This window comes from Triplophysa dalaica, chromosome 2, assembly GCF_015846415.1.
Source record: "Triplophysa dalaica isolate WHDGS20190420 chromosome 2, ASM1584641v1, whole genome shotgun sequence".
In the NCBI taxonomy this organism is placed as follows: Eukaryota; Metazoa; Chordata; class Actinopteri; order Cypriniformes; family Nemacheilidae; genus Triplophysa; species Triplophysa dalaica.
Window position 1 is genome coordinate 27,295,014 of NC_079543.1, and position 20,748 is coordinate 27,315,761.

The 20,748-nt window shown below is 39.7% G+C and overlaps 2 protein-coding genes across 3 annotated transcripts; one reads left to right on the forward strand and one right to left on the reverse strand.

Moving 5' to 3' along the window:
- Nucleotides 1-1,293: 1,293 nt before the first annotated feature.
- LOC130410659 (uncharacterized) lies at nucleotides 1,294-5,726 on the forward strand. Its single transcript, XM_056735468.1, has 8 exons — nucleotides 1,294-1,531; nucleotides 1,661-1,747; nucleotides 2,174-2,313; nucleotides 2,577-2,694; nucleotides 2,772-3,476; nucleotides 3,552-3,694; nucleotides 3,976-4,099; nucleotides 5,078-5,726. Exons 2-8 carry the CDS (start codon nucleotides 1,669-1,671, stop codon nucleotides 5,509-5,511), a joined length of 1,743 nt encoding a protein of 580 aa, XP_056591446.1. The 5' UTR covers nucleotides 1,294-1,531; nucleotides 1,661-1,668; the 3' UTR covers nucleotides 5,512-5,726.
- A 1,886-nt stretch (nucleotides 5,727-7,612) lies between these two features.
- tpp2 (tripeptidyl peptidase 2) lies at nucleotides 7,613-20,007 on the reverse strand. Of its 2 annotated transcripts, XM_056734371.1 has the most exons (29): nucleotides 19,765-20,007; nucleotides 18,897-19,025; nucleotides 18,306-18,401; nucleotides 18,114-18,218; nucleotides 17,831-17,955; nucleotides 17,568-17,731; nucleotides 17,113-17,267; nucleotides 16,702-16,778; nucleotides 16,497-16,624; nucleotides 16,156-16,404; nucleotides 15,727-15,842; nucleotides 15,475-15,646; nucleotides 15,234-15,391; nucleotides 15,065-15,141; nucleotides 14,887-14,993; nucleotides 14,655-14,809; nucleotides 14,310-14,426; nucleotides 14,081-14,181; nucleotides 13,687-13,783; nucleotides 13,447-13,584; nucleotides 12,015-12,259; nucleotides 11,859-11,937; nucleotides 11,419-11,457; nucleotides 10,941-11,095; nucleotides 10,746-10,842; nucleotides 10,257-10,387; nucleotides 9,707-9,914; nucleotides 9,498-9,617; nucleotides 7,613-9,123 (listed from the first exon to the last, which is right to left on the reverse strand). In XM_056734371.1, the coding sequence occupies exons 1-29, from the start codon at nucleotides 19,927-19,929 to the stop codon at nucleotides 9,034-9,036; spliced, it is 3,795 nt and encodes a 1,264-aa protein (XP_056590349.1). In that variant the 5' UTR covers nucleotides 19,930-20,007; the 3' UTR covers nucleotides 7,613-9,033. The 2 variants fall into 2 exon arrangements, with proteins under 2 accessions (XP_056590349.1, XP_056590357.1); XM_056734379.1 differs by lacking the exon at nucleotides 11,419-11,457.
- Nucleotides 20,008-20,748: the final 741 nt, after the last annotated feature.

The window sequence follows — 20,748 nt, forward strand, 5'->3', positions numbered from 1 at the left end:
GAATGCAGACTTGACATTGTTGACATCTCTTCTAACACACTTACTTTGTGACATTTGAGTGATTTCTGGCTCATTTTATCGGAAGCAATTTCTGAGATGCAGATGACACTTTAGCAAGTTTCCATCCAGTCCATCCAACATCTGAGATATGACAGAGATCTGATATGTGATTTTTCTTTATTTGTCCCTCTACATCTTGGCATTACTAATAAAATCTGTTTATTCCACCCCCACAAGAGCCAAATCTACTACAGCACCATGATGTGCCAAATGGTGTAAATGTTTCCGAATGATATCACACTGCCCGCGCGGCTTCATATCGACCCCTACATGGGGAGAATATGATGGTTCCTAAATTTCCAGGGGGTTCGACAATCGCACATGAAACAGGAGAAGATCCAGAGAGAATTTAGAGCAGGTCGGATATGGTTAACCAGCTCTAGTGAAGTCATGCAGACTCAAGAGATGTTACGTGTGTTGGGTTTCCCTTCTGCAGAATCCATTTAGCGCATACCAGCCGCCTGGACTCGTTCAGATGAATGCTGGATGGAAATGAAGAACCAATAGTTAAAGGGAATTCGACATGTCTAGGTCGTGTTTCACTCCAGAAATAAAAGCTATAAAGAATGTAAATGGTGCACAGACAAAATTAAACCTAATTTAAGCATCTCTTCAATGTTTTGCACGGTGACATTATTTTTGGTTAAACGTTTGCAGTAAACCTGTGTGATTTTCTCTTTTGTCCTGCAGAACACAAAAGAAGATATTTTGAAGAATGCAAGAAACCAAACAACATTCAATCCCATTGACTTCCATTGTATAAACACAAAACCACAAACACATTTCTCAAAATATCTTCTTTTGTGTTGCACAGAAAAAAGACTTAAATACAGGTTTTCAAACAATATGTGGGTCAATGAACGATGACAATATTTTTAGGTGAACTATTTCTTTAATGTTTCAAACCATGGTTAGGTAAAAATATGAACACATCCAAATGAACCTTGAAAATGTCCATATTTGTTATTTTTAAATTAGTCCACCTAACTGGTTTCTTACTTCACATGATAATAAAATGAATTTAATAAAGTCTCGTTTGGAAATGTTGCCTTGTATTCTGATCATCAAACATTATGCAGGGCAAAGAAATCCACAAAAAAAGTTACAAATGATTTCTCTGTTCACCACAAATCTGAAAACACAACATGAGACCCATGAATCAAACTAACTACAGTAAATACACTTCACATACAACATATCTGTTTACTGCATAACAGATCATCGTTCATCTAATTGTGCAACCACTGCTTTAAATCATTTCCTTAAATAGCAGATCATCTCCCGGATTGAGGGGTTTATGAGGATGACTATAAGAGTTTCTCCGGCTTATTTTAGACTCATGTCAGCGGGACACTGCAGCGGGATGCTAGATGCAGTTTCTCATCGGATCTCATCAGGTTGAATCTTCTGTGCTGCCATCTGAGAGGACAGAGACTACTACAGCAAAGAAAAACATTGTGGAGCGATAAAAGTAATATTTTAAAGTCCTGATGTATTGTTTATTATTATGTGTTGTTTATTTTATTAAGATGCATAATGAGAGAACACATTAAGAAAATGTGAAAGTTTGATATTTTTTCGGTGTTGTTTTGATGGGCAGATATTTGCATGGATTGTGAACAATGTGAAAGTGTCACAGCGGTCACAGAAGAGACCCTGAAAACAAAAGACAACGAAAAACAAGATGGTAAGTAACAGTTTTGCTAAATAATGTCAAAAAAGAGAAACTTGACAGGTTGCTGAGATTTCAGTTGTTCTCAGATGTTTCTCCTAAAATTGCTTTACTTTCATTTTTCAAATCCATGAAGAGCATGGAGGATGGAAATGTTTGAGTTCATGTTGAGATCTTCAATGGTATTGACTTTTCATTGCAAACTTGACAAATCTGAACTCAGGTTGTCACATTTTTGAGATCTCTTGGAAGCTCTAACGGCGACATTTGTGAGATTTCTGCCTCTTGTTCTCGCTAGAAATATGTAAGAAACAGACAAGACTTAAGTGTCCGTTTGCTCTCCATTTGATCTCACTGAAGTCTAGAAGCTAGAATCATTGAGATCTCTTCTGAGGTTTGAGCGATGACTACATTGCTTTTTTTATTTGTAATATCAAACAGAAACTGAAGTGATCCAGTGTAAGACAGTCTGGACGCCCAGTGTGCTGTCCAGCATTGGAAAGGAGATTCACTCTTTCGCCGGTCATGAGATCAACATCTGGGAATCTCTCGATTCCTTCGGTTCCATCATCTGGCCGGCAGTAAGATCGCAAAAAATATCTGAACATCTGATCTGTTTAATTTTTCAATGTTATACTTCAAAAACTACTTGACCTAAATTCTGACCTAGAGTCTTAATTTGGGGCAGAAGAAACAGACGAAGCATTTGGGAAACTCTTAATTATTTGTGCGATATTATTTGATGGCTTAAACTGTGCAAACAATTCAAGAATTTGTACACTTACAGATGTCGCTAACAGATGTCAATCGTCGTGAGAGATGATGTTTTAAAATGGTTCTCCAGGCTCTGGCTCTGTGTCGCTACCTGGAGTGTAATCGAGAGATCGTGGATCTTCATGACAAGGTGGTGTTGGAGATCGGCGCCGGGACTGGTCTTGTGTCCATTGTGTCCAGTCTATTGGGTAAGTACCAAAGCTTTCTCCCCGGAGTATCGTATCTGGTCATATCATGTTTTTTCATTGGTGTACATCATCACCAGGTGCTTGGGTGACAGCGACTGACCTCCCTGAGGTCCTCGGGAACTTGAGAAGCAACTTGTCTCGGAACACAAAAGGCCGTTCCAGATACACGCCACTAGCGGCCGAGCTCTTTTGGGGTTGTAAGCTCGACAAGAGCTTTCCTCGCTCCGTCTACAAGTACGATTATGTCCTTGCAGCCGATGTAGTTTATCATCACGACTTCCTACCAGAATTACTGGTCACCATGAGGCACTTCTGCCAGCCGGGCACGACTCTCATCTGGGCCAACAGGGTGCGCTTCCAATCCGACCTGGTGTTCACGGAGAACTTCAGGAAAACATTCAACACCAGCCTGCTGGAGGATAACGGAGAAATAAAGATTTATTCAGCCAATGTGAAAGAAGAACATGTAGAAGTGAGGGAGGAGGGTGTGAAGACGGAGAATGAGACGGGCGCGGAAGAGTCGAAGAATTTAAAAGAATTTAAATTGGAATCAAATATCGTGGAATTACAGCAGCGGAAATTATTGACGGATGCAGTGCTTGTCGAAGAAATGAATGAGGTGGAAAGAAAAGCAGAACTTCAGGATGAAAATCAAGAGGATACAGAAGACGATGACATGGAGACACTTAAAGATGTAAATAAGGAAACCTTTGAAATGGAGGAAGAACCTGTGGAAATTAGAGGTGTAGATGCTGATAGAAACTCAGAATCCCATTCAACAGGTAAAGTGTTAACATGTTGCAAATCTTGTTGATGACTTCATAAGAGCTAAAGTCTGATTTATCTGATCTCTTTAGAGAATGACAAACAGCAGGACTATCCAAGATCATGGGCACCCACTATTTACAACATACCGGGGAAAGAAATTTACCATTTTTTAGGACAGAAAATCATAATCCAGGAGTCCCTTGATTCTTACGGAGCTACAATCTGGCCAGCGGTGAGTTTTTTAGGAGTACTAAAGCTTAAAAATGTTGTTCTCAATAAGTAACGTCAGAAGTTATCTAAACCGTTAAAATAAAGATTACCTAATAAGCAATTTATAAGTGCAAAAATCAATACAATTTCACACATAATCATCCTACATAAAAGCTGATCAAGTTCTCATAGATACTTTAAGCCTATATAGATGCCACATTTTTGCCATATCATGAGGTTCTTCTGATGTCTTAAATCTAGAAATAAACTGTTTAGATATTTGTAATGTGTCTGTTTATACAGGCGCTTGCACTTTGTAAACTGTTAGACACGGCGGAGGGTCAACAACAAATACATTTATGTGACAAATCTGTTCTTGAGCTTGGAGCTGGAACTGGTCTCCTGTCAGCCGTAGTCACGTTGTTAGGTGAGTCATGTGATTCATCCAAAAATGACATGTTTACAAAAATTTTAACTAAAAATGGAAAACGTTTTGGCTTTTTATTTGAACAACGATAAGGTTTTGGAGACAAAAAATGCATGTAGAAGTTAATGAACGCAATACTGTTTGACATACAAATATGTGAATTGGTGAAAACGTTGTGACGTGCATGCATGCCACAAAACGTTTCCATTTTCCAAAAGTTATTCCAATTTTAGTACATTGCGGTGTAAATATACCACTGGGCTGGATCTGTCAATCTTCCCAAATGGCGAAAAAAAAATATATATATAATATAGGGCTATCAAACAATTAATCGCGATTAATCACATCCAGAATAAAGGTTTGTGTTTACATTAAATTACTGTTTGTACTGTGTATAATAATTTTGTATTTACATTCACGTTCATGCATATATTTAAGACAAATATTACAATCATTTTATAAATTAACTTATTGGTAAATATAAATAATTTAAAATATTTCATAAATATGGTAAATATATAAAGAAACTATATATAATATAAATAATTTGTAAATATTTCCTAAATATATATTTATACATGTATGAGTATTTTAAATAATAAATTAATATGTAAAGTAAACATGCACATATAATGTAAACACAAACTTCAATTGTGGCTGCAATTGATTATGGTTAATTATTTGACAACTCTAACGAAACATAAAAAATATAAATACAAACTATCAACATAAAGTAATTCTTCTGAAACCATAGAAGGGTAATATGTGAGAAATATAGTAAAATATTTAGTCAAAGTCCTTATGAAGATTACCATGATTTACTACAAATCAAAAACACACAAGTTAATCATGGTTTTACTACATTAGTGGTTATACAAATAGTGATGATCCCATTCTACTGTAATAAAACATGGTTGATTTTCGCTAAGGGTGATTATTTTATATCATGCAAGACAATCACTGAAATCTCCTCCATAGGTGCCAAACTCACAGCCACGGATTTACCTGAGATTTTGGGTAACCTGACATGCAACCTCAACAGGAACACCAGAGGCCGTCGGCGACATGAGCCACTGATAGCTGAACTGTTTTGGGGTCACAAGCTAGAGGATACCTTCCCCAGATCCACACATCATTACGATTATGTGCTGGCTACTGATGTGGTGTATCACCATGACTACCTGCCCGAGCTTCTGCTCACCATGCGTCACTTCTGCCAGCCGGGAACCACGCTGGTCTGGGCCAATAAGGTTCGGTTCGCCAGAGATCTAGGCTTTATAAAGGACTTTCAGAATTGTTTTAACAGCACACTGCTCACAGAGAGGGATGAGGTGAGGATTTACGTGGCCACCAGCAGGGACACAGAAGAGAGTCATAATGGTGACGTCTGGGAAGATATCAGAGCGATTTGACGAGGTTGAAAGCTCACAAAGCAGTTTAGAGGAGAAATATGAAGAGATACAAGACTGTAAAGCATCCCATGATCAAAAGGAAGTTGGCATTTCAAACATGAAGGTTTAATATCTTAAAGGCGTGGTTCACCCAAAAATTACGATTCTCTTATTGTTTATTCACCCTCATGTTGTTTGAAATGTGTTTATGACTCTTTCTTCTGTGAAACAAAAAGAAGATATTTTGAGAAATGTCTCATTGGTTTTTATGTTCATATAATGGAAGTCAATGGGGTCAAAGTTGTTTGGTTACTAATGTTCCTCAGATTATCTTTGGTTTAAAAAAAATCTGTAAAAAACTTTTATGTGTATAAACAATGCAGAATATTCAGGGTAAAATTGTAGTATATAAGGTTCAATATTAAATAGTTTTCTCAATTTTTCATTTAAATTTGTTGTCTTTTTCTGTAATTGTACTGTTTTTCTGTATTTCACAAATAAATTGTACAAAAAATATTGTTACAAAACAGAACTGGGGCGCAGCTGGTGCCAGAAATAAACTGTAAAATACGAGTCTAATAGTTCTGGGTATGGGTTTTGTAGGCTTTGGCCCTCTGCCGATTCCTGGACACCCGGTAGGCCAAAAGTAGATCTTTCAAGTAGAGCTTCTCGCTCGGGTAGGAAATAAAAGTCCTTCATACTGACACAAACCATAGCAACACCAATGATACTTTGAAAGAACCACACCGAAACACAACATTTTAAATAAAATGTCTAAGTAAGATTGAAGGGATGTCCGATTTCTCATAGCCCTTGCTGATGTTCAAATCACCAAAGCAGACACACCCCTACCCCCATTGTTCGCTTTCGTCATCGCTCGGCTCGACTAATGTCCATCCTGTGCACCTTACTGCTGATTGGCTACAAGGTTGTTTTTGTACTCTGCTCGACTTTGTCTAAACAAGCGTAATTCGGAAATTGGACACCCCACCTTTAAGGAAAGGGACATTCACCTTGTGTGTGCTTGAACAGAGGGTCTTCTATGTTGACCTTTTAAGTATATACTTGCATATTTTTTTTTCTGTTAAAATAATAGTTAGGAAAGTTTTCTTTTATTTGTATTGATAAAAAGTTCATTTGGTTTGCATTTTTATGCATTTATTAGGCCCTATAATTGTGTTTAATTGGTTAACTTAATCTAAAAAAAAAATGAAAAAGAAATGTTTTTACACCATAAAAAGATGATATAATGATAAATAATGTACAAAGTTATAAAGACTTAAAAACAATCATCATTATAAAGAGGCACAGAGTTGCGTATTAATGTCTAAATTGGGTGGATTTTTTTCATTTGGAAGATTACATGCCTGAAAAGTGTAGGACAAGTTTGTGACCATATTTTGAAAATTATCCTTATGATGGAGGAAGAAATGAAGAAGGTAGAGATGAGGAAGACTATCAAGAGCAAGCAGAAAGAAAAAGGGAACGAATAGACTTGAAATATTTTTTTTGTTTTGGCTAATGAAGACACCAGAGAACCAACGGAAGGCCAACAAAGGTACGGTAAGATCCCAAATGAATCTTATCTAGCGGGACACATTCAAATGAACAGTTTTTCTTTAGGAACCTGAAAATGAGGCTTTCTGTCTCCGTCTGTTCTAAGAAAGTGATGTCTTGTTCCTCCATGATGTCGTACTTGTGGTTTATCTAATAGCAAAGAAATGCTTTACAATTGCTCTTCAAACTGCATACAACACCAAAAAAATTGGGAGAAACAAATGTGATCCGTAAGACTCAAATCACATGCAATCCTAAGTGAAGAAATGAAACATCACACGTAATAACAGACAGAAAGAAATTGTTGCGATTTATAATGATGAAAAGTCTGCATGTTGAGTTGAGTGTGACAACATCGTATATGTTTCGATATTTTGTGTGTTGAAGCATATACAGGTTTTAAATGACAAATTTCTTTGGTTGAATCACCATTGCATATCAAACAGATGTCATGGAAAACCACAAATCATTAACAAGTGACGTTTAATGGTGTTTTTACTTTGCTATTAGAAAGTAATCTCTGTTGCGGTCAATAAATCTGTCAAAATGAGAAGAAACATTTATCGGTTCCAGATCATTTTATTCATCATCTTCGTCAATGAACATTATTCAGGTCATTTACAGTGACATCAAAATAACCAGCTGTTGCTTCTGAAATGAGGAGTAATGGATATAAAACAACAACATATTCTCTCAATGAAATTAAAATGACTTTAAAATGATGGCATCGGCTAGTTTTCAGTTTATACTTTATAAACACGAGACATTCATAAATATATCTGAAGATATGTTAGATACAGAATGTGGTACGCAGCTTCCTGAAGAAACTCCGTGTGGGATGGGATTAAAGATTTAAGGCAATTATTTAAGAACGCGTCGCTGGAAAAGCAGTGAACATCAAATCCGAAGGTGAAAATCAACATATTCAAAAACTAAAGCACAAGTCCACAGCTGAGAAACAGGATGTGACATCACGTCAGGAGGTATTTGTTCCTTTGACACGGTGTGTATTATTAAACAGAACCAGTTGCTGGCTTTCCTCGCATGAAAATGCCGCCCATGAGGCGAGGTGATATAACAGACCTTCAAACTTTCACCAGAAGTGTAAATGATGTGTCGAGACACACAAGATAAACGCACTATTAAATGTGATCTTTCCGTCACAAAAACACACCAAAATAATACAATTAAAAGTGAATCTTCTTTGAACTCTCACAAAAGAACAAAACCCTACATCACAAGACATACGGCTATGAAACATAATCCTCGTCTTCAAAAAAACATGCATACATTTGATTGATATAAAACTCAAGAGCAATGTAAATGTCTCTACATTTCACCTCAATTGTTACAGAAACCTCAAAGCTATAAAATACAAATAAAGCCTGTTTTGTTAACCGTGAAAGATTAAAATATTGTCAACAAACAAACTTTGAACTCCATTCATAAAGTTGAATGGCAAGAGGTCTGTACTATATTACAGCAATCTGTTTTGGCATTAGTGAAAACATCTTAAATAAAAACTTAAACAAACTTCCCCTTTCTTTTGATTTTACGGTAAAATACGAGCCGGGTGTGAGAATTGACCACAGAAAAAGCTACAACGTTTACATCATATTGCCTTTAAGTTATTATTGTGTATACAATGAAGCATTTATTTGTTCACGTGTCCTTTTCGAAGAACAATATATGTGATTACAGAAGAGGAAAGTTTATCCCCAGATGAGAAAACAAACACTGAAACTATGAAACAGAGATGTGCGTTATGAAAAATCCCATTAAACTTGATGTGAGCCGAACATCCGAGATCACAACAAAGCATGGCATTGTGGGATTGGTGAAAAGCTTTGTGATACAAGGTTTCTAACGGTTTCCAAAAGGCGTCTTCCTGGTTAAAAACGAACAAAAAAACATCTGCATTTGAAGGCTTTTGTCCTGTGTTGAAGGTGTCTGCGTGGCATAAAGGATTATTACCACGGTACAGATTTAAAATAGGATGTAGTCAGACGGGTACATGATGGGAAGCCCGTTCTCTGCGTATGAGGCCCAGTGGGTCCAGCCCAGAGACTTCATCAACTGTAGACAACAGACAAACATTAAACCATCTGAACTAAGAACTGGACTTCTATTAAGCAATGACCATTACTAAACTGAATGTGTGGATGAAAACAGCATACTCCAGTATTATAACAACAAACAAGCAAAGAATAATATAAATAATTGTTGTAGTCTAACCTGTATTTGTAAATATATTTTACGAGGTGGATCATTTGTATGAATTCGTACAATGTGAATCATACAAAAAAATGATCATTTGAAAGAAAGGAATGATAAAGCCCTGCCCCCAACCTTGCGAAAAGCAGATTGTTCTTGAAATTGAACAAATTCGAGATTTAGCCACCTCCTAAAACGCTTACGATTTTGCGTGAGATTGTGTTGTGTAGTCTTACCTGCATGCAATTTCTCCAGTTTTCTTTGCTGGGTTTGTCCTCCACGATTTTGGTTGCATATTTCAAGGCTCTTCCGTACATTTTATTTGCTAGCGCGTGTTTGTAAGAAAACGTCAAAACCTAAAAGCAAAAGCAAATGTTCCGCTAAATAAAAATGTAAATAAAAGGTTAAATATTTTCTATAAAAATTGACTGATAAAGTACTGTACCTTGGAGTCTGTGAGCTCCGCCCACTTCTGCACCTCCCAGAAGGTGTCCGTCAGAGTTTTGGCCACGCACTGGGGGTCTTCTTCCGAGCTGCCCGCCTCGCTGGAGCCAGCGCCGTCCTGCGCTGCAGACTGCATGAGCTGATCGGACAGTGCGCAGCCTTTTCGGCAGAGAGCGTCTAACAACGCCAACTTCTGCTTCTCCATATCACTGCACAAACAAACATCAGCAACACAGTTTATATCCGTAAATTCTGTTTTATGTGTGTGACGATATCACATTTTTACAACAATCGCTGGACCTTTATCTCTTTATGATATATTATCATGGTTTAACTGTTATTAAGAATACATATTTAAAAACAGTGTTATTAAAGTTTGACTTTAATAAAAAAAGTCTAAAATAAAGAGATATTTATGAAGTATCTATCATGCCATTTAAAGTCTTGACAGTACTAATTGAATACATTTAAAAATAAAAATTCTCTGGATTTTCAATAAGTATGCAGCAATGCATTCTGGGGTTGTTGAAAACACATGACGTGCTCTGCACCTCTTAATGGTGGCTGCGTCCGGCCTGGGGTCCGTCTTCATGGTGAGATAGACCGCCAACGCCGTCTGGTCAATGTGTGACATCACAACATCAGCAGCCGCTATGATGTCGCCCAATCGTTTCAAACGTTCCTGTAAAAAAACAGTCACAGTACTAAAACTTGACTAAATACTAAATTTCATCACAAACGCGAAAGAATAGACTAAACCAAGTCTTTGATCTGTGAAACCAGCGAATTTGTTAGGATAACATTGGGTCATGCGTACATTGCTTGTGAAAAACCTCCAACATAAAAGTAACAAAAATCTTGAATTACCGAAAACATTTGTACAAAACGTATTCTTACACAGTGTATGCAAAAACGTATGCATAATCTATAAATGAAACATCACAATGCAAAAAGACTGAATTGTCTTTGTGGAAAAAAAAGGTCTTAAATTTTGTTGTGAAATAATTTAATGCAGACGGTGTGTCGTGCATGACACAAACCTTCTCTGAGTCCAGCTGATGAAGTCTCTGAACATGCAGAGGCAGATGTGTGGGAAACGTCTCCTTCAGCTCCTCATACAGGGAACCGCTATCCAACCTGAAGATGTCAAAAACAAGATCATTCGCTCCCGTTCGTTCTTTACCGCCAAACAAAACGAAAGAAACTGTCAGCGATTCCCAGACAGCGACACTCACTTGGTCATCCACTGGATCTTCAGATCTCTAAGAGCCTCTGAGAATTCGTCCTTCACGTCACGCTCCTTCTCTTTCTCCCCCTCTTTCTCCTTCTCCTTTCCATTCTTGGCTTTGTTCGGAGCGGGAATCAGGTGATAAATGATTGGCACGATATCCTGGAAGAAACAAAACAGAGTCAGAAGAACTTCCTAAGCACATGAACCTCCAGACCCCGACATCCATCCGACTAAAGCTGTCTCTATAATAACACACCTGATGTTTGACATTACATGACTGATCTGTGTGGAGAGTGAATGTTTAGTCTATGGTGTGTGTGTACACTGTGTTAATATTGATTTATTCACAGATATGACTTTCACAGATCGTTTATGGGACCTCTGCTGTTACATTTCTCCTGCTCATGTCTTTGTTACTCCAGATGTAGCATTACGATCTAGAAGACAGTGACTCTGTTCTTATGGATCTACCCGTTCAGTACCTTTTTAAATTTTCTTTGTCGTTTGGCTGTCGCTTGACCCTGCCGATCAAAACAACACATATGAGAGAGCTACACACACACACACACACACACACAACCTGTCCTCTGCTCACTTTACCTGCTGACTGTTTTATTGTATTACAAATATAAGTACAGGTAAGTAAGCTAACGAGGAAGAGTAAATTAAAGAATTTTCATTTTTGGGTCAAGCATCCCTTTAAACCGAAACGGTGGAGACCAGAGTACACTGTGAGAATAAGTCAACAAGCAGTGATGGATGTGCAAGCCGCCAGGAGACAGAGAATCAGATTCTATTTCTACAAACACAGACTCTCAGAGTAATGAAACAGCGCCGCCATGAGGCCCATCGCAGGACACCAGTGAAGCTAAACACAACATAGAAGTACACAAGCGTGAGTGTAAAGAGTACGGACACTCACCGCTTTTTTGCCGAACTCACTCTTGGGCAGAACCATAGAACCGGTCATATATCCACCCGGACCAGCTCCTTTAGGAACCCTAAAAACACAGACATAATTTATATCCTCGTGTTGTATACAGAAGACGACAAAGATGAGAAGCAGGTGTGTACTTACTTGTCGTCGGGAAGGGAGGTGATGTAAAAGGAGTGTGAAGATCCAGGGCTCAGCGTGATGGAGTTAGCTTTCTTCTTGGACAGCATGGCACCGCGGTGCGTCTCGTAGACGTCCAGCGAGAGCGTGTTGGAGAGGCGATGCGACACGACGAAGGGCAGATCTTTCAGGCGCTCTAATTCGCTCTGTTGCTCGTGACGCACCTGCAGGCGTACGGTGTAGTCGCCCTTCTCCAGCTTCTGCGAGTACTGTGGAATACAACAATCATTTCACATCAACACATCACACAAAAAACCTCATATGAGTTTCTGTCTATATGAATTTAAAATCTCATCGCAATAATCTCTTTCATTCCATCTGGGATCATGCAAAAACATCTTTTAACTCTAATATGTGTGTGTGTGTGTACATGGTGTGGGCGTGTTGGTGTTGGTGTATGCGCTGGGTACCTGTGTGTGTTGGTGTGAAATTTTTGTGTACCTGGTGTGGGTTGTGTTTGTGGTTCCTGTGTGTGTGTATCAAGCCACAGATAATAGTGTTGTGTATTATCTTGTTTTCCTGAGTGTGTGTTCTGTTGCTTATCGGATGTGTGTATGATGTGTACCGGGTGCGTGTATTATGGTCTTTAACTGATCTGCGAGTTGTATTGTGTTCCTTCCCAGATGTGTTTGTTTCTGATAGGTGTGTATTATCTTGTTTACCTGATGGATGTGTGTTGTGTACTTGATATGTGTGTGTGTTGTGTACTTGATATGTGTGTATTACCTTGTTTACTTGATGCGTGTGTGTGCATTGTGTTGCTCACCTGATGTGTGTGTGTGTGTGTGTGTTATTTACCTGATAGGTGTGTACTATCTTGTTAACCTCATGTGTGTGTATGCATTGTGTTCTTTAGCTGATGGATGTGTGTTCTTTACCTGATGGATGTGTGTGTGTTGTGTACCTGACAGGTATGTACTATCTTGTTTACCTGATGTGTGTGTGTGCATTGTGTTCTTTACCTGATGGATGTGTGTTGTGTACTTGATATGTGTGTGTGTTGTGTACTTGATATGCGTGTATTATCTTGTTTACCTGATGTGTGTTGTGTACCTGATAGGTGTGTATTATCTTGTTTGCCTGATGTGTGTGTGCATTGTGTTCTTTACCTGATGTGTGTGTGCGTTGTGTAGCTGATATGTGTTTATTGTCTTGTTCACCTGATGTGTGTGTGCATTGTGTTCTTTACCTGATGTGTGTGTGTTGTGTACCTGATAGGTGTGTATTATCTTGTTTGCCTGATGTGTGTGTGCATTGTGTACCTGATAGGTGTGTATTATCTTGTTTACCTGATGTGTGTGTGCATTGTGTTCTTTACCTGATATGGGTGTGTTGTGTACCTGATAGGTGTGTATTATCTTGTTTACCTGATGTGTGTGTGTATTGTCTTGTGTACCTGATGTGGATAGGCGTCTCCAGATCCCATGAGTCTCTTGTTCTGGTCAAACAGGAGCCAGAGTTGACTGTCAAACTCAGACTCGTACAGTAACTCACAGAGCAGAGGACAGCTGGGCGTCACCTCTCCAATCTTTGGCTGAAAAAATAAAACCAGAAATGAATCCATTATCAAGAATCAACATTCAAAACTACTCCGTCTGTACGGACCTGCAGCTAGTGTGTGCGTTTAAAAACTCACCTGGTGGAAACTGTAAGTGAGGATGATCTCATAAAGCTGTCTGTTGTTGGGTAGAACATCTCTTACACCGAGAGGTTTGATTTTAGAACTGACAGGCCTGCACAGAAAGCACACACACATCAGAGAGAATAACAGTTAGTGGATAACAAAGACATAAATATTTTAACTTATGCCACCTGAAGAAGCCAAGGGAAGAATTCATGTATTAAAAAACAAATTTTTAGGTGGCTCACAAGAGTGCTATAAATAAACGTTTACAATCAACCTCATCCCCACTTTTAATGACAATGGCTGTCACAGTATTGACACTTTAGAAGTCTTAAAAACTTTCTGCTGAATTCCCTTTGAGGGCATGATAAATGATTAGTTGTCATATTGAGTGCTATGTCCTCACCTGAGGGGCTGAACCCAGTTCTTAAGTGTGATGGTTGGGGAAACGTCCTCATATCTCAACGGAGACGAAACCTCAAAACTGGAGATGCCTTCAGAAGCATGCTAGACATAGAAAACACCCGATCAATACAAACTGCTGAAGGTTCATTATAGAAACTGCAAAGGTGTTCTTTATACATCTTAACAATGGAAAACTTGCTTATAATGAAGAACTGATCGGCTTTACTCACAATATGAAGAGGGGAGGGTGATGTCACCAAACCGTGGAAGGAAATGACATAATCAATGTTGACATCACCAAGACTCGCCCACCACCGAGCAACACACAGTTCTAAAGTCCGTCCTGGCTGAAAACGCACAAACAAACAAACATATGATTAACAAGGCAAAACATATTAAAGGGGTCATTTGGCACAAATACGGGTTTTTCTGTGTCTTTGGTACATTATAAGTTGCCCATGCATGAATTATCCCGCGGTCACACTTGACTTTTCGTTCCATTGACACGCATGCATTATCACCAGTTGGTACTCTCTAATTTGATCCTTTAAATAAAATAATATAACGTGATGTACCAGCACAGGAAAGGCCTCGGTCAGAGAGCCCTTCTCCAGCAGTGAGGCGAACTTATAAAACTCATTGGCTCGATACGCTCGTTGCTTCACCAGATGAACCGCGTGCAGGACGAACTTAGACGACACGTCTCCGGTCTGAGACGTCAGTGTGATCTCTGAAAGAGAAAAGGGAATAATGAACTATAGAAGACGACTGGAACTAAATATTCATACCCGTTTCTGTACACGTTACCTGCCCATGAAGCACCCTGAGGGACAGTAATAAAATGTCGACGAATCTGTCCCGGTCTGAAATGCACATCTGAGAACGTGACCTCCTGACTGCGGCTGTCAGACACTCTATAAGACACAAACACACGTCACGCACGGTGAGGTAAGGTCGTATCTGAGAGAACATCAGATGAACGTACCGAGTAGGGATTATAACGGTCACAGGGACTCTGAAGAGAGGACCGGCGTTGGGGGCAGTTGTATCGTAGCCGCAGACCTGAATCACAAAAAAACATCCAATCAGATTATTAAACCTCAAAAACGATGCGATTTCGCAAGTTTCAGTGGTGTGACGTTGAGTCGACATGCCTCGGTGTAGTGAAGCCCTTCTCTGAGGCCCTGAGGGTCCACTCTGACATTTACGTGCCGACACTGGTTCATCAGTTCCAGGTGCGAGGGGCAGTGAACCCATGTGGCGTTGCAGACGAGGGCCAGATGCAGCTGCAGGGAGATGCGGGACGAGTTTTCTGCGGAGAAAAGTCAGGTTGGTCAGCCACACAAACACACAAACACACGTGTCCTGAATATGATAAATGTGTTTAGCACAAACCTGCGTTTTCAAGAAAGACAGGCTCGATGCCCACTCCGTGATCAGAGGGGGCAGCGACTTGAATGGGGTCCCTGAGGTAGATGCCTCGATGAGTTCCTACGGTGACCGTGAAGCCGAGGCTACTGGTGGGCAGCGAGTCATGCTGCATGAGGTAGTCAAAAGCACGCTCCACCTACAGCATTAAAGAGAGACGAACACTTAATACAACCTGAATTCATCTCAAAACCTGTTTGTGAATCTGTGATTCAGTACCTGAATGATGCCATGGCCCTGTGCAAACACTTCAATGTCTTCCACTTTGAGAGCCGTGTTCTCTAGAGCTCTACGCACAGCAGGCACCACAGGCCGCACTCCATTCTGCTTCAAACCTAATAAACATAAAACACATGGATCCTATTTAATACTATAGTCCCACACAAGCCTTGGACCTAATATCCCCCTGCCAACACCCCTCCCCCCCGTGACTGGGTTTTGAACTTTTTATGTGGACAGACCCCAGGCAGTGACAGTAGGGCAGTCTACCACCAACCTCATCTCCCCGAGTACAGGAGACCCACAAGGTTGTGTTTTAAGTCCCCCACTATATTCCCACTAAACACACAAATGTGTGTCTCCGCCCACATCTCCACTTCAGAAAGAAATGGGCTTTGTCAAAAATAAGACAAATGAATGTGTCTGCACCTGAGAGTACAAGAGCGATCCCTCCACAGGCGTTCGGTGAGGACATGGAGGTTCCGTTCATCAGCTGTGTGCCTCGAAGCGTCCAGTTGGGCACAGAGGCGATGGCGCCTCCTGGAGCACTGATACTGACACCCAGAGCTCCATCTGTGCTGGGCCCTCGCGATGACCACGTATACTGGTTTGGGGGTAGTTTCTCTCTTAGAGAGTATTCAGCCACCATCATGTCAGGGGTGACGTAAGCACCCACACCTGCAAAGAAATCAGCACAACAAAGACACCGTTTTGAAGATGTAGCTACATACTGGATATAGCCAAATAATTGATTGATAGCTGTCACTGACCAATCACACTGCTGGTAGTTCCTCCAGGGCAGCCCACAGTGGACAGACACGGCCCGTTATTCCCAGCACTTGATACAAACAAAACATTATGCTTCTGTACGGCCTCCGTGATGACCTCACAGATTCTCCTGTAACAAAAACACACATTTAAGTTATGCTTTGATCAAAGTTAACAGCAGAACCTGTGCTGGGGCAAGACTCTCACCCTGAGTTGGCCCAATGGGTGGCTTCCCCATAACTGTAGTTCACCAGATCACACTTATAGTTGATCACCTCAATCATCTGCAGGAAAATGTCATAGTTTATTTTAAACCGCCATTTGTATTATTTTGTATATTATTATTATGCAGTTGTTAATTTCTAATTTGTCTCGACTCATTTTGTAAAATGAACCGTGAACGAATCGTATCGTATTTTTCTTTAATATCGTGCAGCCCAAAGGTTATATAATTTTTTCAATCTATTAAAAAAGATTTTAGAAAATAAATACTGTATCGCATATTGAATATCACATTATCGCATTTTTCTTTAATATCGCACAGCCTAATATATTATTATGTTTGTCAATTAAAACAATATACACAGTGATGTCATAATGACAGTGTTTCTCTCGTACAGCTCTTATGAGGCCGGTGCCTGTCTCCATGGTGCTGAGGCGAGTGTCTCCGATCTTTATCGCCAGGATCTGAGCTCCTGGGGCCACTCCGTTCCTCTCTGGCTCGTCCGGGAAATGACCCGCTGCGATACTGGCCACATGTGTCCCATGAGCACCTGCAAATACAAACATTGTAGTAAATAACATTTAATTCTGTCTTTTATACTAATATTGGGTTTTCAATGATTGACACCAATATTTGGAGAGCAGCACATACATACAACAATTCATAATGTTTATAATTTATTGCCAAACTTTTTTTTAGAGAAGCAGGAGGGATATAGGTCCATCAAAAATGTTACTTAACATCTCCAGGAACCACAAAAAATGCAATAAATATAAAGACTCCTATCGGACAAACCTCACAAAGACACACACAGATGCTCAACCTTGCACAGACGCCAAACACTTCTCACCTCCACTGGTGACGATACACAGCGTGTTCCCTTCATCATAGATGTTTATGGAGTAATTGAGCATTTCGGCGTATCCCAGTGTGGAGTATTCCTGTCTCTCTCTGTAAGAGCTCAGGACAGTGCAGGATGACAAGTCACCCGTTTCAGAAGTGTCCACCACAGCCCTTAAAAAAAAAACTTTTATTCAACTAGATTCAAAACCAGAGCTATAATTTACATCCTGGTTAACCCCAGTAAGTGGTTTAACAAACAAAAGTTCTGACCTCCACGTTACGCCATCGTGCCATGACACACAGTCATACACCGGCCCCAGGTCACTGTACTTCTTCTCCAGAGCTCCCAACAGCTCAATATGACTCTGTAGCTCTTCCCTCTGTAGTTTCTCTGTCTGATAAACACGGTTTCATCACATTATTATTTCATTATTTAATTCCGGGACATTATTGTTTGTGTCCGAGTTGTTTTAGTGAAATCAACGCCACTGGACGCATTACTCCATATCCCAAAATATCTCAGTAGAATGTAAGAAAAGTTGAGTGTTGTGACCTGTGAAGGGTTGGAGTGGTTCTGATCGAACTCTTCTAATCTGCGACTGGCGTCGGCGAGCGCCGCTCTTTGTGCTGGATCCCACTGCTTCTCCTTGCGCTCTTTCTGTTACAGCCATTATTAAACACGACACAAGTTAACTTGTTTTAACAGAAACACACACAATTTGTTTCAGCAGATTAGAAGTGCTACCTGTATTCTTTCTTTAAGAGCTTTAGGGAAAAAGTCGTAGCCGTTCTTTATTCCAATGTGATACTTTCCAGATGGACTGACCCAGGTGGGAGGAATCTGAGGACAGAAAGAACAAATTCTGTAATGTTAGCTTCTCAACATTAGAAATATATAATCAGCTCACCAAAGTTCCAAAAATATCAATCATTTAGTAATAGATTCGGTTAAATATTAGATTAGGTATTGATATTACAACTTTGGTGTGCCAAATTAAAAAATTGGTCCAGCACCCACTCCGAACTGATGTGCATACTTGTGTTTTGTTTTAACACTTTGTCGACATAAATCTGAAAATTTCAGATATTTTAAAGAATGTTGAAACCACACAGTTCTGGGGCACCATTGACTACATACTGGATTTTATCCTACAATAGTAGTCAATGGTGTCCCAGAACTGTGTTTTATTACAGACATTCTTCAAAATATCTTTCTTAGTGCAAAGCAGAACAACAAAATGTATACAGGTTTAAAACAACTTGAGGGTGAGTAAATGATAACAGAACTATTTTTTATGAACTATCCCTTTAATGTGGATTATGACTGGGGTCTCACCGTGAGCGTTCGTCCGGATAGCCCCGTCAACGTCTCTTCATTGACTTCAACCACTGTGGACATGTTCACATCTCCGCTGCCTGTTGTATCAATGATGTCCACGATCTTTGCTTTCCCGTCTGTTGTGATCTACATGAAATATCATACGAGCATGAGAAACTTTCAGAAAAGCATGGCGTCTGCCTTACATATCAGTTTACAAGAACACATGTATAGATGATACACTTAGATACATTGGTATATTTGTTACAGCTTTTGTGTGCAGCTGTAAAAATACAAAGTCCTGACAAGACCCTGTACATGACGAACCAGCAGAAGAACAGTTGACAGCCAGGTGAAGGCTCTGAACAGCTGTGTGATGGTGTTTTAGTTCAACTTCTTTCCCATCAGCTTTTTCATATAGAGAATACTTCATATTGTACAGTACAGACCAGCTGGGGCTCAAGAAAAACACTGTCTAGATTGGAAGATCAAGGGGTTTTAAAACACAGCCATTGTCACCTTTCCTGGACATATTGTAAAATCATGGTATTCTGTTAAAATACTTGCTATGAAACGTTATTACTATAATTATTATATATATTTTTTATAGTTTTGCCACATGCCCCCAAAAGCAGGTAAATTGAGAGTTAAAAACTGCCATTAATAACGTACAATTCTGTCAGTCATTCATGACAATGACACAGCTCATCTTTCCAAAGCAGCGTTTATTTTTATATTTCACAGCTTTATACACTCGAGAAATGGGGGTGTGTTACAGTTCAAATATGACACCAGTGTTCCGGTTGAGTCCGGTGTTTCTCCCCGTTAAACCGGGAGTAAAAATCAACGCGGCCTACTCTGAGCCACCGCCGCGGCCTCGATTTACCTGCATCCCCGGCGCCCCCGGGTCCACTCCGGTGTCGAGGATCGCGATGAGCACCCCCCGGCCATCGTACTCTGGAAAGCGGGTGAGGAAGGAGGCAGCGCCGGTCTCTTTCTTGGGTAGCAGCCCGTGAAACGGGAACGGATCTTCAGAGGAATGAGCAGCCATTGCCGAACACAGACGGAATGAAAACACAAGCGAGAGCGCGACAGACCGGTCCTGTACAAGCGTGCGCGAGACAAGCGGCGTTCTTAAAGGAGACGCGACACTCAAATTTACAACAAATTTACTAGCAAATTTACTTTTATTTACAATACTTGTACACGATGATTATACACGCAATTAAATTATTTATAATTTTACAAGGCAGTACTGAATCATGTCTGTGCTGTTTTGCACTTACGCTTATTATATGTATATAAAACGTATTAAATCACCAGCTAACTTACTAAGGTGTCACTGCATGGCTAGGCAACAATAAAATCATCGACAAGTTTATTTTTTTAATATAATCATGCTTAATGTAAGGAAAAATGTAAGAAAATGTCCGTATTTTCGGCCATTTGTTGATTATAACTGTAGTTAAATTATATTAAAACATTACATCAGTTGTCTTGCTTAAATGTGTTCAACCACTAGACGGCGATATAGTTCCAAATATGAAACAGGAGCCTACAGGGACAGTTCACCCAAAATTTTTACATTTATTGTTCAAACGTGACTCTTTATTCTGTAAAACACAAAATACGATATTTTGAGAAATGTCTCAGTGGTTTTGGATTCGTACAATGGAAGTCAATTGGGAAAATGTTTTTATTAATTATAGAATGTAGAATTTTCTCTTCATCACTATAAAAAAGTTTTTACCTTAAAGGTGTGAAAATGATAAATCAAGAGTTCCCACAACGTTCCTAATTCAGCAGATTTTTCTTTAAGACCTTTTTTCTGTGCTGCAGATGGTAGATTAAGAAAGCAAAGGTTACTGAG